The sequence below is a fragment of the Crinia signifera genome, chromosome 7 (genome assembly GCF_055691185.1).
Source record: "Crinia signifera chromosome 7, ASM5569118v1, whole genome shotgun sequence".
Lineage (NCBI taxonomy): Eukaryota > Metazoa > Chordata > Amphibia > Anura > Myobatrachidae > Crinia > Crinia signifera.
The window spans coordinates 97,902,422-97,918,501 of NC_139223.1; the positions used below are offsets into that span (position 1 = coordinate 97,902,422).

Genomic DNA, 16,080 nt, shown 5'->3' on the forward strand with positions numbered 1-16,080 from the left:
ATATTTTACACAAGAATGCCCCTACAAAGAAGAAAGTGCTTTACCTTTGCTCTTTGACGGTTTGTATTTAATATATTTCTTATATAGTATTTTAGAATGTTATTTAAGCAGCCATGTCAGCTGCAAAATCAATCTTAAAACGGTTTTATATAAAAAAACAAAAACATTGTTTAATAAAACAGTTTTCCTGTTTTAAACGAATACAAGAGTGGTGGGTTTTTTTCTTACCTTACAATACTGCCAATGCAGCACCTTGACTATTGCTTTTTAGGTCTCAGGGATGATGTGCCCCAAAGCTTGAAACAAGATACAGGACCCAAACTTCAGGTCTTCCATGGACCTTACTGTAGCCAGGTAGTGCTGTGTAGCAAGCAACCTCTTCTTAGCCAGTATGGCCTTCCAGAAATTGGTAACCTGCCTCTGGATATAGGGGGTCACCAGAAGTAGCAACTCCTAGAAGGTGGAGTCATCCATTCACAGGAAGTTGTGGCAGTCTTATTGATTATTCATCTGAATCTCCATCAGCAGGGGCATGTAGGATCAACTTCCCCTCTCCAGCAGCCAAAACTTAGTTCTGCAGGACCTCATCCTCCTCCATTGCTGGGCCCTCTTCCCACTCAGCTTCACCTCAAAATAGGACAGCATAACTCTATGGCAACAGGGATCCATCACCACAGAATATAGCTTACAATAGTAAGCAGTATATAAAGCACTTTATAATGTCAGGCAAAGCAATGCCCAGTATCTAGCAATGTGAAGCATTCAGCAGAGTAAAAACAAAGCCTGACTAGTCACAGAGGAAACAGATGTGCACAGAGATAAAATGGCACCCATTTTATATACCCCCTAGTGAATGCCAGTCCACTATTTAAAATGAGCTCAAATGTTTAAGATGATTTCATGCTGTTTGTGAGGCAAGCGAATGTTACAAGTTAACAAGTGCACCGTTAACACATCATGTATCAAATTCAGCAAATAGTGAGTCCTGGATGGCCAGAGGGCTGTCAGAGTTCAAGATATATCATGAGATGAATCAGATTGGACATTGGTCATCCTAATGTAGCAGATAGTAGATGTGTAGAATTTGTATTTGTTTTAGAGTAGAAAAACATCTTTCATATTCAGATGTGCTTACAAGTATAGTCAGTCCAATAGCAGCTAGTTTGGAATTTGGAAAATATTTCCATTCAATTGTTGAAAATGTCTGCATAATTTGTTTTTAATCTAGATTTTTTAAGCAAAAGGAGAAAAAAAGACTCTTTGTTGGGGCACTCTTTAATTGACTGATTTATTGTAATGTAAGAAGTATGATTTGTGATTGAGTTATTATTGAAAATAAACTATTGGAAAATATTGGTTTTGCCGTGTTTTAGGGGTAATACCCCAATGAACAGTTAAAATTTTACTTTTCATGACTCAAGAATAAAATAAATTAGGATGGGTTGACACACACTGATACAGACACATACAAGACAAGAAAGTACAGATTCCTACCTGTTAATATGCTTTCCTCTACTCCACCATGGCAGCCAACTAATGGGTTAAGTTCCGAAGGGTAGTACTCTGGAAGGAAACTAAAAAGAACACTGGCCCCTATATAAGCTCCACTCTCGTAGACTTCAGTGTCTTGATTGTACAGCATCGTAACATAATAACTTATATTAGCATAACATAACCACCACAATAAGGTGGGATAATGCTGCCATGGTGGAGTAGAGGAAAGCATATTAAATATATATATTATATATATTTTTTATTACTTCTTACACAACAGTGCTCAGTACTTTCCTACCAAACGGGGCATCTGCCGATGCCGTTGCATCCATTCTGTAATATTTGGTGACCAGCACGCTGCCTTACACAATTCTTGTATCGAAGCTGCCTCCTTTTCTGCCCAGGAGGCTGATATTGCTCTGGTTGAGTGAGCTTTTAAGCCGACAGGTGGTTGTCGGTCTCTAATTCTGTGCACTTATAGGATGCAAGTCCTAATCCACCTTGAAATTGAGCTTTACTGGCCCCCTGTCCTTTGTTCTTCCCCTCAGTCAAGACAAACAACCTTTCTGTTTTTCTATGAGACCTTGTTCTCTCCAAGTATACTTTTAATGCCCTCACTACATCCAGTTTATGTAGTCTCTCTTCTTTAGAGTTGCTCAGGTTTACACAGAAGGAAGGAAGAACAATTTCTTGGTTGATATGAAATGTGGAAACCACTTTCGTGAGAAATTGAGGATTAGTTCTTAACACTACTTTTTCTGGATTTTTTTTTAAGAAAGGGTTGCGCTGACCAAAGAGCTTGAATTTCAGACACTCTCCTTGCGGACGTGATAGCCACTAAGAAGACCACTTTGATTGTTAACCATTTTAGCGATATTTCTTGTAGCGGTTCAAAACAAGCTTCCACTAATGCATTAAGCACCAAAATTAAGGTCACAAGGCACAAGCGGACTATGGAATGATGGTCTTATACGTTTAGCTGCTTGCACAAATCTCTGTATGTATTTGTTCTCTGCTAGCTTCCAGTCCAGCATAGCTGACAAAGCCGAAATCTGTACTTTAATAGAGCTGACTGAAGTTCTTATCCAGTCCGTGGTGCAGGAACTCCAGCACTATGCCCAAATTCTTGGTTTGATTGCTCTTGGATGTACAAAACGCAACATATCTCTTCCAAATTATATGGTAAGTGAGAGACGTAGACCTTTCCTGGCCTTAAGGAGGGTTTTAATTACTTTAGTAGAAAACCCTTTTTTCTCTAGCATCTGGGTCTCAGTAGCCACACCGTCAACTTCCAGGAAGGCGGTTGGGCCCTCCATAATTTGTTCTGACCAATTAGATTGTCTTGATCCGGTAGCCTCCATGGATCTTCCACTGCCATCTTCATTAGTTTGGAAAACCAGGCTCTCCTCGGCCAGTATGGGAGTATCGCAATCACTGTCAACTTTTCTTGTTGAATTCTGGTCAACAACCTTGCTACTATTGGAAAGGGGGAAACACATATGCCAGATCTGCTTTCCATACTGCCATTAGGGCATCCTGTTGTTCTGCCCGTGGGTCCCAATGCCTTGAAAAGAACCTCTGAAGTTTTGTGTTTTTCCCTGTGGCCATAAGGTCCACTTGGGGCAGCCCCCACATATGCACCAACTGCTGGAATATGTCTGGAGACAACTCCCATTCTCCTAGCAGATTCAGATGCCTGCTGAGGCTGTCGGCCTGTAAATTCTCCTTCCCTGCCACAAACACTGCTGTAAGGCTGGTCACCTGACTCTCCGTGCAGGCAATTACCTTTGTTACTTCCAACATAAGCTCCTGGCTTTTTGTCCCACCTTGTCTGTTTACATAGGCTACTACAGTCTGGTTGTCTGATCTTATGATCACATCCTTCTCTACTAGTGAGCTCTGCAGGTGTCTGCAGGCCATCAGGACCACACTCATCTCTCTTACGTTTGAGTGTTTCTGACTTATTTCTTTGGACCAGACTCCTTGAACCATGCGATCCCCGCAAACAGCTCCCCAGCCTGTTCGACTGGGATCGGTAGTTACTACGATTTGTTTTGACACCACAAACATTCTCCCCTTCTTTAGTCTTTCCTTTAGTCCACCAGGTTAGGTCTTGATGAGCTTTTTGTTTTTTTCCCCATCGGCGTTCCACTGCATGAGAAAACAGCTTTGTAGAGCCCGCATGTGAAACCGTCCCCATGGTACAGTATCGAGTGCTGCAGAGATAAGGCCGAGAACTTTCATACAGTCTCCTGAACGGACCACTTTTTTGTCCGGAAGAATAAATATTTCTCTTATCAATTTCTCTCTCCGGTCTTCTGTTAAGTTTATTGTCATGTGTGCCGTGTCTATCCAGACTCCCAAGTATTTTACCCTGCTCGCGGGAAAGTGCTGACTTTTCCTGATTTATCAGCCATCCGTGCTTCTCCAAGTACTGCTTGACCTGCAGAGTGCATTTTTCTGCTTCCGCTCTGGTCTTCGCCATGATAGGTATGTCGTCCAGGTAGGGTCACACGGAGATACCTAGCTGCCATAGGTTGGCGATAAGCACCACCAAAACTTTTGTGAAAGTTCTTGGAGACGTAGCTAAGCCGAATGGCAGGGTGACAAACTCATAAGTCGCCCCTCCTAAACGGAACCTTAGGTACCTGTGATGACCTGCGAATATGGGCACGTGGAGGTACACATCTCGTAAGTCTATTGTCATCAGAAATGCTCCCTCCTTGATGTCCGGAAGAATTGTCCTTAGTGATTCCATCCTGAATTTCTTTACTATAATGTAAGTGTTCAATCTTCTTAGATCCAGGATAGTCCTGAAACCGCCCGAAGGCTTCCTGACGATAAAGAACCTTGACTGTCAACCTTGCCATTCCTGCTCTCTTGGTACTCCCACTACCACTTTTTGATTGATAATTTTTCCTAGACTGACTCTGTTTTCCAATAACCCGGAAACTTTGCAAACTCTATCTTGTATCCGGATTCTACTATCTCCAAGACCCATCTGTCGTCGACAAATTGGGACCAGACCTGCCCGTTTTGTAGCAGTCTGCCCCCAACTGTCCCTTTAGTGTCATTGATTAACTTGTCTTGAGGGATATTTGCCTCTTAGGCCGCGAAAAAAACCTCAGATTTCCGGCCCAAGCTCTTCTGAAGTTTCTCCCTGGCAGGTAGGTCCTTGCCTCCTTGAAGTCACAGTTGTCTGATATTTAAATGATTTATTGGAGAAGGGTTTCTTACCCTTATCCTGCGGCAGCCAGACCGACTTCCCTCCGGAAATCTTTGTGATGATATCATCAAGTTTTGTACCAAATAAGTACTGGCCTTGAAATGTCAAAGACAAAAGCTTCTGTTTTGATTGTGTATCTGCTGCCCACGGCTTCAGCCACAGCGCTCTTCTTGCCACTGCAGTTGTTTCACCGCATCCAGTGAAGCGTCACACAAACTCCACAGCAATCTGAATGTTCTGTATTGTTTTAATCAGTTCTGTTCTTTGAATGCCATCCAATGTATCCGACTCATAGATCATGACACCAGGAACTCAGTACACTGGCTGTGACCGCCATAGCGGAGGATGCTTTGATTGCTGCTCCCGAGATAACGTGTTGCTTCCTAAGGTTAACCTCAATCCTCCTTTCCATTGCATCTTTAAAGATGTTGGCGTCCTCTAGTGGGAGTGTGGTTTTTTGGGGGGAAATCCTTGCAATAGCGGCATCAACTCTTGGGGCTTCCTCCCAATTTTTTACTTGTTCACTTTCAAACAGGTACATCTTAGATACCCTCAGTGGAACTGCCACCTTTTTATTTGGGTGACGCCTTTCTTCTTCCACCATTTCTTTTAATGCTTTAGAGAGGGGAAACATTTTACTCTTTTCTTTTTATCCTGAAAGAGCAAATCCTCTAATTTCTCCTCCTCCTGAGTCTCCTCTATTTTCAGTGACTTATTTATAAGTGCTAATAGATTCTCAAGTAATACAGGATTAAAGTCTGCATCAGCTTTGTCCTGTGTAATCTCTCCTTCTTCCTCTCTAAAGGCTGGCCCTTCTCCAGAATTCTGTGATCCCCCTGAGAAATCAGCCCTGCTTCTCTTGGTCTGCATTTTCTCCACATCCTCTTTAGTAATAAATGTGTCCGCCAACGCAGTTTTCAGCATGGTGACTAGTTCCGTCATTTGTCGCATTGACATCGGCTGATTCACTTTACATGCATCACACGTGGAGCCTATGCATTTCTCAGGTAGGATCTTATCACACAAGCTGCATTTTGCTGGGTGATGTCTCTTATGCTTAGCTTTCGCCTCTGCTTTCCCCTTGCTTGTATCCGATCTATAAAAGCATATATATATATATATATATATATATATATATATATATATATCACAATACTTTTATAACATATCTCCATACTTCTCCTTTAGAAAAACTTCTGGCATACCCTGACTTCTTTTGCTGCCTCTTTTCCTCATACATAATGCTCTTACGCTTAACCGCTTTGAAGCTGGAAGCAAATACACATACATAAGGCTGATGGTTACTCCTCCAGCAACCCGCTGTCAATTTTACATGATCTGAACCCATGCTTCTATGCCGTCATTGCCATCAGTTGCATCCCAGTGCAGTATATATTTTATCAATGGAATAAATGTGTTTTTGCATTGAAAATAAGGAGTGCTGCCTCACATATCCCTCTGGATATCAAGTTCCTATATTACAACCCAAAGGCTCCTGCACCCATCTATTGTGGATACTAGTAATGAGTGCTGTGGAAAACAAAATTGCACCTCTATGCCACTAAGGTATTACGACCGCCCTCTACGCAATTCCAGTACGCCATTTGCGTCTTAGTAGCTTAAACGTAACTACCAAGGTCGGACGTAAAACATTAATGGTTAATTCTTAATGATATGTCCCCTCTTGTTTCTTTAGGTTTGTGTGAAACCCCCTGAGTAAATCCAGACTTAGTTTTGATTAAACTTGTTACAATTGCCGTCAACAGTCGCAAGGTCAGTATAGTGAAAACAATCATTATACATCACCTTATAGATATCTAGTCTGTGTTATCTCTTGATTCAATATGTGAAGACACCAAATAAAGGAAAAATGAACTATAATTCCAGAAGAAACTAGTTTTCCCTTATGCTCAAGACAAAGGACTGCATGGCTCGGACGATACTCTCATTAACAGGAAGACGTCCCCGTGAAGTTGAGAGCCAATGAAGAGATATCCAGTCCCCTTTCCTTTATACAATGACCATCCAGTGTGACCCCACACCACCTTGCTTTAAAAGCCTAAACCCAGGATTGCTGAAGTCAGATGTGATCTAATCAGAACACATTCCCAGGATCTTGGGTGGATTCTTATCCTATTGTTCTCCCGGCACCCTCTCCAATGTAAGAGCTGCCAGACGACTGGGGGTCTTCAAGGGGACACATTCTGGGCAGACTATGTGTAATTAAAGTGCACAGTGTTCTCACATTTTAGACTAGTACAGGCAACCTGTGACTCTCTAGCTGCTGTGAAATTAGAAGTTACAGCATGCCTTGCCACAGTATTGGTATTACGTAGTGCTAAAACTGTGGCACAGCATGTTGGGACTTGTAGTTTCCCAACAGCTAGAAAGCCACAGGTTGCCTACACCTGGTTTAGTGTATATGCACTATATGGTTAAAGATGCACCACCCGCAGGTCATAAGCAATGACCTCTGTTGTCTGATATAGTAATCTGACTGCTCTGATGTATTTAATACTAAAACTAGGATATGGAATAGGCCTTTTAGATTAGTCTATATCAAAGTATACAGAAAAAATATTGGTATAAACTGGTAAAATTCCTACTCCTATAGTACAAGTTATACTGTACTTTATTTTGTTTCACTGTACGTTGAGAATAATTTTTGTAATGTGTAATGGCACATGTGATTTTCTTGTTATTGTCTTGTCTGTATTGTAAAATGAATAAAAACCACTAGATTTAAACAAGGATTTTTTGTAAGGATTTTTTTTTTTCTTTGGATGATTCTAAAAATCTCTATCAAAATCATATTCATTTATGGTGAGTATTCAATTAGCCACAAAAATCACATGCAATTGCTGTGTGGGAGTGTTCCTGACCTTTGAACTATACCAGGGGTCCTCAAACTATTTGCTCTGGGACCTCATTTGACAAAAAAAATTACAGGACCCCAGCAAGTTAATGCAGAAGGTCGTCACACATCACCTGTGTAGTAAGCAGGCAGCACATGCATGGCAGTATTGTGGAGGCACAAAAGGATGGAAATAGTCTAATATAACAGACAATTAAACAGTTTTCAGACACCTTGAATCACTGACTGAGATTAGACAAGTCATCAACCTGATGGTCAGCAATATGGAGTCGCAACCCCATGCTGCTGCTACTGCTACTACTACGGGGTCAGGACCCACATTTTGAAAACTGCTTAACTATACAATTACAAAAATATTATTCTGATCATTAAAAGTATAACTGAAATGAGGCAATCCACCTGTACCCCAAAAAATGCTAAACATAGGATAAATAATAAAGGTACAATTAATTGGATTTGGGGTATTTAAGTGGCTGTTTTATGCATTAAATGATAAAAGCATTAGATTTGCGGTTCATAAAAATGGGTATATGGTAAGTATATATTTAAAGTAGGTCATCCTAGGGGACATAAAAAAATTAAAGGTGGTGTTGGGGGGGGGGGGGGGATTAATCCTATCTGCAAGTCTAAAAACACTTGTCCCACTCATTAAGCAATTTAACATACCAGTCCCACATCTTGAACCCAAAATCCAGTCCCATATCTTGAACTGTATATATTTTCAACCCAAAAAATGACACAGTGCGACAGGGCAGTGCTAGAAGATGCGCGCTCCCATGCACATACCATCGCACAGCACATTAAGTCTGTGTAGGCTACACAGACTTAATGTGCTGTGCGATGGGATGTGCACGGAAGCACATCTAGTGCTTTTAGTACTAGATTGCATCGTATCTGGTGCTGTAACACATTGGGGTAGATGTATTAAGCCTTAACAAGAGATAAATTCCAGCGTGATAAGGAGAGATAAAGGTCCAGCCAATCAGCTCCTTACTGACTTTTTTCAAACTCAGCGTGTAACATGGCAGTTGGCAGGTGATTGTCTGGACGTTTAGCTCTCCTTATCACACTTGCATTTATCTCTTGTTAAGGCTTAATACATCTGCCCCATTGTTTGCTATGCAATCTAATACTAAAAGCACAGAGTTTATCGCATTGTGTGTGAGCACCTTCAGAGTCAGGCAAGACAATAGTTTTCTGGAGTGTCCTCATTTCGACTGACAAAGGGTCAAAAAGTAAAAATATCTGGATTTGACATGGAGATAGGCATTTTCCCCCCACATAAACAAAGCATCAGGAGTGGCATTTCTGAGCCATTTTCCCCTCTACGGCTCAAAAACTATGATGACTAGACAAGAGAAATTTGACATTGGTTTGTAGCTACTGTATGTGGTAGAATCAAGTGATCAAAGTTTCATGAAAATCATCCTTGGGTGTCTCGGCCTGGGTGAATCGACATGGAATGGCCAGAACATAAAAAGCTGCCACATGCACATATGCGGGAAGTACAGAATAAAGCTCTTACTTGGTTGTGCCCAAGCCAGTTTTCTTCCAGACTTTATACATGCCGACATCCCAAATGGATTAATTGCAAAGCAATCTTTAATCCAGGCCAGTAACTTTTTCAGCGAGAATGCGTTAGTTGTCTTTGAGTAACCACTTCTAGCTTGCAGTGGCTGATAAAGGGCTAAATCAATAAAAGAATGAATGGTCCTGTTCTTATTCAGTGATCCCTCAATGAGAAAGCCAAGCGCTTGAGCAGCTTCAAGTGACACCAGGCTACAGGAAGTCGAGTGGGAAGATTCAGTGAGCTGGTCAGTGTCCAAAAGCAACTCCAAGAGATATGGCATATGATTCTGCATAAATGCATGGTGGCTATAATCGTCCCAGTTCTAGCAAAAAAAAAAAAAAAAGCATGGACAGAAAACAAAGAATATATTAAAGCTTAAACATTTGAAAATTATTTAGTAATTCATGTATTAAACTAGAGAAGTGCAGATCCAGATTTTCCCGGATCTCAAAACGAGATCTTATTGGCTATCAAAAACATGTGACAGCATATAGCCAATAAGATCCCATTTTGAGATCCAGGTAAATCCGGATCTGCACATCTCTATATTAAACAAAAACCATTGCATATAAAAATATATATTTCAATTATGCTTAATTAGAACATTATATATGCGCACACACACACACACACACAGATATATATTATAAGGGCACGGTCGTGCCCTTATATTAAGGCTGAATCCATCAAATGGATTTCCCCCATAGGTAACGTTTCGGATGGGGGCATGGTGTTTGAGGGACTATACCTCAAAAGTGACTGGACGTACTGAGCTGAAATTTGGCAAGTACGCCTAGAATCGTCAACCGGTGCTGCATGCAAAATTTCAGGGTGAAATATTAAACATTGAGCAATTGGGAGCGATCTAAGCTTCAAACTGTCAGTTTTTTCTGCCACTTCAGAAATGACAACTTGTCACCCATGTTAGTCTATGAGGTTTTTTTTGGGAAGGCATAACTCAGGGTAGAGGAACAAATAAGTCTTGGGGTTTGTTTTATTAGGTAGATATTGTCCCAGTGTAGTGCCTTTTGGGGTTTAGGTTATTCAGATAGGTACAGTTTTTTTTTTAAATTTAAGGTGGCCATACACACGCAGATTTATCTTCAGATCTGGCTGGTTGGAACAAAAACATGGTTATGGATGAGAGCAAATGACAGTTGACCATTTGCTTGGAAATGCTGGAAAACTGACAAACTGTCACTCATCCATAACCATGTTTTTGTTCCCACCAGCCAGCTCTGCAGATAAATCTTACTAGTGTATGGGCACCTTTAGTGAAACATGCCCCATTATAAAGATAGGATTTTTCAACTTGTTGCGCATGCACAATACATAGCAGCCAGCAGAGGGAGTACGCAGATAGGCTTCACTGCCTGTACAAATATGGCCGACGCATACCATCTGTACCTTCACAGTTAGGGGATTTCTGGGACCAGAGCAGGATAGTGTTTGCTGCCCGGACACTCAGCACCTCCCCTCCGCTCACCTGAGTGGCTCCCGCTCCGAAAGTGCTCCCTGCTCGCCCCCTTCTCGCTGGTGCTTGGATCTGATCCCGGCGTGCGGCAGCCATCTTGGACCCAGCTGCGACTGCACTTTGGCACCTGGGGGACAACTGCCCACTGCACAGCGGCCTGGCACCCCCCGGGAGGCTCCCACTCATGCTGGGCCCCGCTGGACTCTTGCCATCAGGCACTCCGCTCCGTGCCGCAGGAGGTCCGCACAGGTAGGACATTATCCCCACACAGTGACGGCCATCTCTGAGGTCCCTGCTGCGAACCATTAGGTCCTGTGACTGTGTGGGGGCATACCTGGCACTGTGGGGTGGCATACCTGGCACTGTGGGGGGGCATACCTGGCACTGGGGGGGCATACCTGGCACTGGGGGGGCATACCTGGCACTGGGGGGGGGGCATACCTGTCACTGAGGGGGGGGCATACCTGGCACTGGGGGGGCATACCTGTCACTGTGAGGGGGGGGGCATACCTGGCACTGGGGGGATTACCTGGCACTGTGAGGGGGGTCGCATACCTGGCACTGTGGGGGGGGGGCCATATCTGGCACTGTGGGGGGGCATATCTGGCACTGTGGGGGGGGGGCATATCTGGCACTGTGGGGGAGGGGGCATATCTGGCACTGTGGGGGGGGCATATCTGGCACTGTGGGGGGGGCATATCTGGCACTGTGGGGGGGGCATATCTGGCACTGTGGGGGGGCATATCTGGCACTGGGGGGGGCATACCTGGCACTGTTGGGAGGGGGGCGCATACCTGGCACTGTTGGGAGGGGGGCGCATACCTGGCACTGTTGGGAGGGGGGCGCATACCTGGCACTGTTGGGAGGGGGGCGCATACCTGGCACTGTTGGGAGGGGGGGGGGGGCGCATACCTGGCAATTTGGGGAGGGGGCATATCTGGCAATTTGGGGAGGGGGCATATCTGGCAATGTGGAAGGGCATATCTGGCACTGTGGGCGGCATATCTGGCACTGTGGGCGGCATATCTGGCACTGTAGGCGGCATATAGCGTACTGGGGGCATACCTAGCACTGTGGGGGGCATATCGCACACTGGGGAAAAACCTGGCACTGTCGAGGGCATTTTTGGCACTGTGGGGGCATATGGCTGGCACTGGGGGCATATCTGGCACTGGGGGGGGGGGCTTACCTGGTACTGAGGGGGAATATGTGTGGCACTGTGGGGGGGCATACCAGGCACTGTGGGGGGGAGCATACCTGGCACTGTGGGGGGGCATACCTGGCACTGTGGGGGGGCATACCTGGCACTGTGGGGGGGCATACCTGGCACTGTCTGGCACTGGGGGCATATCTGGTACTGTGTGGGCATATGTGTGGAACCACGCGGTGCCAGCAGCAGAAGGTTAGGAAGCTCAGGAGAGTGCACTGAAGAGCGGAGGGGGGAAGAAGGCTGCAGGAAACCTGGAACCAGAGGTCCGGACAGGATGAATGAAGAGTTGCAGAGAGGTGAATCATGTGTCCCCCAAAAAAGCAGCCTCCTTTGAAGCACAGTAGGCCAGGTTAGTAGCTACTACATACACATCCCGCAGCCTATAACCCTACCCATACACACACACCCCTGCAGCCTATAACCCTAACCATACAAACCGCGCAGGCTATAACCCTAACCATACACCCCCCCCCCGCAGCCTATAACCCTACCCATACACACACACCCCTGCAGCCTATAACCCTAACCATACAAACCGCGCAGGCTATAACCCTAACCATACACCCCCCCCGCAGCCTATAACACTAACCATCCACGCCGCGCAGCCTATAAACCTAACGATAAACACACCAGCAGCCTGTAACCCAAATACACCCCCCGCAGCCTATTAACTTAACCATAAACCCCCTGCAGCCTATGACACAAACCATGCACACACCATGCAGCATATAAAACTAACCATACACACACCCCACAGTCTATAACACTAACCATACACACACACATACACCGCGCAGCCTATAACCCTAAACATGCACACCCCCCGCAACCTATAATCCTAACCATACACACACAACCCAGCCTATAACCCTAACCATACACCCACCCCGCAGCCTATTACCCCAACCATGCACACCCCGCAGCCTATAACTCTATCCATACACACCCTGAAGCCTATAACCCTAAACATACACACCCTGAAGCCTATAACCCTAACCATACACACACCCCGCGGCCGATAACCTTAACCATAAACCTACTCCGCAGCCTATAACACTAACCGTACACCTCTTGCCCCCCCCAGCCTATAACCCTAACCATGCACCCCCCCGCAGCCTATAACCCTATCCATGCATACCCCCTGCAGCCTATAACCCTAACCATACACACCCCGCAGCCTATAACCTTAACCATACACCTCTCCCCCCCACCACAGCCTATAGCCCTAACCATACACCTCCCCCCCGCAGCCTATAACCCTAACAATGCATTCCCCCCCACAGCCTATAACCCTAACCATACATACCCCGCAGGATATAACCCTAACAATATACCACTTCCCCCCAAACCCTAACCATGCACACACCTCTCAGCCTATAACCCTAACCATGCATACTCCCACAGCCTATAACCCTAACCATGCACCCCCCCCCCACAGCCTATAACCCTAACCATGCATACCCCCCACAGCCTATAATCCTAACCATACACATCCTGCAGCCTAGAACCCTAACAATACACCTCCCCCAAGCCTATAACCCTAACCATACACACACCCCTCAGCCTATAACCCTAACCATGCATACCCCCCACAGCCTATAACCCTATCCATATACCCCCACAGCCTATAACCCTAACCATACACCTACCCCGCAGCCTATAACCATACACCCCCCCACAGCCTATAACCCTAACCATGCACACCCCCCGCAGCCTATAACCCTAACCATGCACCCCCCCGCAGCCTATAACCCTATCCATGCACACCCCCTGCAGCCTATAACACTAACCATACACACCCCGCAGCCTATAACACTAACCATACACACCCCGCAGCCTATAACACTAACCATACACACCCCGCAGCCTATAACACTAACCATACACACCCCGCAGCCTATAACCTTAACCTTTCATCTCCCCCCCCATCGCAGCCTATAGCTCTAACCATACACACCCCACAGCCTATAGCCCTAACCATACACCTCCCCCTGCAGCCTATAACCCTAACTATGCACACCCCCCGCAGCCTATAACCCTAACCATGCATTCCCCCCCACAGCCTATAATCCTAACTATACACACCCTGCAGCCTATAACCCTAACAATACACCTCCCCCTGCCTATAACCCTAACCATACACAACCCCCGCAGCCTATAACCCTAACCATACATACCCCCCACAGCCTATAACCCTAACCATACACACCTCGCAGCATATAACCCTAACAATACACCTCCTCCCCCCAATAACCATGCACACACCCCTCAGCCTATAACCCTAACCATGCATACCCCCCACAGCCTATTACCCTAACCATATAGCCCCACAGCCTATAACCCTAACCATACACCCCCCGCAGCATATAACCCTAACCATACACCTACCCCGCAGCCTATAACCCTAACCATACACCCCCGCAGCCTATAACCCTAACCATACACCCCCCCACAGCCTATAGCCCTAACCATGCACACCCCCCCAGCCTATAACCCTAACCATGCACCCCCCCGCAGCCTATAACCCTATCCATGCATACCCCCTGCAGCCTATAACCCTAACCATACACACCCCGCAGCCTATAACCTTAACCATACACCTCTCCCCCCCACCACAGCCTATAGCCCTAACCATACACCTCCCCCCGCAGCCTATAACCCTAACCATGCATTCCCCCCCACAGCCTATAACCCTAACCATACATACCCCCCGCAGCCTATCACCCTAACCATACACACCCCCGCAGGATATAACCCTAACAATATACCACTTCCCCCCAAACCCTAACCATGCACACACCCCTCAGCCTATAACCCTAACCATGCATACCTCCCACAGCCTATAACCCTAACCATGCACCCCCCCCACAGCCTATAACCCTAACCATGCATACCCCCCACAGCCTATAACCCTAACCATGCATACCCCCCACAGCCTATAATCCTAACCATACACATCCTGCAGCCTAGAACCCTAACAATACACCTCCCCAAAGCCTATAACCCTAACCATACACACACCCCTCAGCCTATAACCCTATCCATATACCCCCACAGCCTATAACCCTAACCATACACCTACCCCGCAGCCTATAACCATACACCCCCCCACAGCCTATAACCCTAACCATGCACACCCCCCGCAGCCTATAACCCTAACCATGCACCCCCCCGCAGCCTATAACCCTATCCATGCATACCCCCTGCAGCCTATAACACTAACCATACACACCCCGCAGCCTATAACACTAACCATACACACCCCGCAGCCTATAACACTAACCATACACACCCCGCAGCCTATAACCTTAACCATACATCTCCCCCCCCACCGCAGCCTATAGCCCTAACCATACACACCCCACAGCCTATAGCCCTAACCATACACCTCCCCCTGCAGCCTATAACCCTAACCATGCATTCCCCCCCACAGCCTATAATCCTAACTATACACACCCTGCAGCCTATAACCCTAACAATACACCTCCCCCCCTGCCTATAACCCTAACCATACACAACCCCCGCAGCCTATAACCCTAACCATACATACCCCCCACAGCCTATAACCCTAACCATACACACCTCGCAGCATATAACCCTAACAATACACCTCCTCCCCCCCCTAACCATGCACACACCCCTCAGCCTATAACCCTAACCATGCATACCCCCCACAGCCTATAACCCTAACCATACACCCCCGGCAGCATGTAACCCTAACCATACACCTACCCCGCAGCCTATAACCCTAACCATACACCCCCGCAGCCTATAACCCTAACCATACACCTCCCCACAGCCTATAACCCTAACCATGCACACCCCCCGCAGCCTATAACCCTAACCATGCATACCCCCCACAGCCTATAACACTAACCATACACACACCCTGCAGCCTATAACCCTAACTATACAAACACCCCGCAGCCTATGACTCTAACCATACACACACCCCGCAGCCTATAACCCTAACCATACACACCCCAGCCTATAACCCTAACCATGCACACACCCCACAGCCTATAACCCTAACCATACACACCCCGCAGCCATACACACACCCCACAGCCTATAACACTAACCATAAACACACAGACCCTGCAGGCTATAAACTTAACCATACACAGACCCCGCAGCCTATAACCCTAACCACACATACACACCACGCAGCCTATAACCCTAACCACACACACCGCAGTCTGTAACCCTAACCATACACCCAATAGTCTAT

The 16,080-nt window shown here is 46.1% G+C and overlaps 1 protein-coding gene across 2 annotated transcripts in view; it reads right to left on the reverse strand.

Annotated features, from left to right (window-relative positions):
- The window catches only part of TBCCD1 (TBCC domain containing 1), a 275,986-nt gene that overhangs the window by 135,078 nt on the left and 124,828 nt on the right, over positions 1-16,080 (reverse strand). For both annotated transcript variants that reach the window (XM_083153516.1, XM_083153515.1), the window contains one exon: positions 9,121-9,487. In XM_083153516.1, the coding sequence (XP_083009642.1) occupies positions 9,121-9,487 (367 nt within the window). The remainder of the gene's footprint in view (positions 1-9,120; positions 9,488-16,080) is intronic.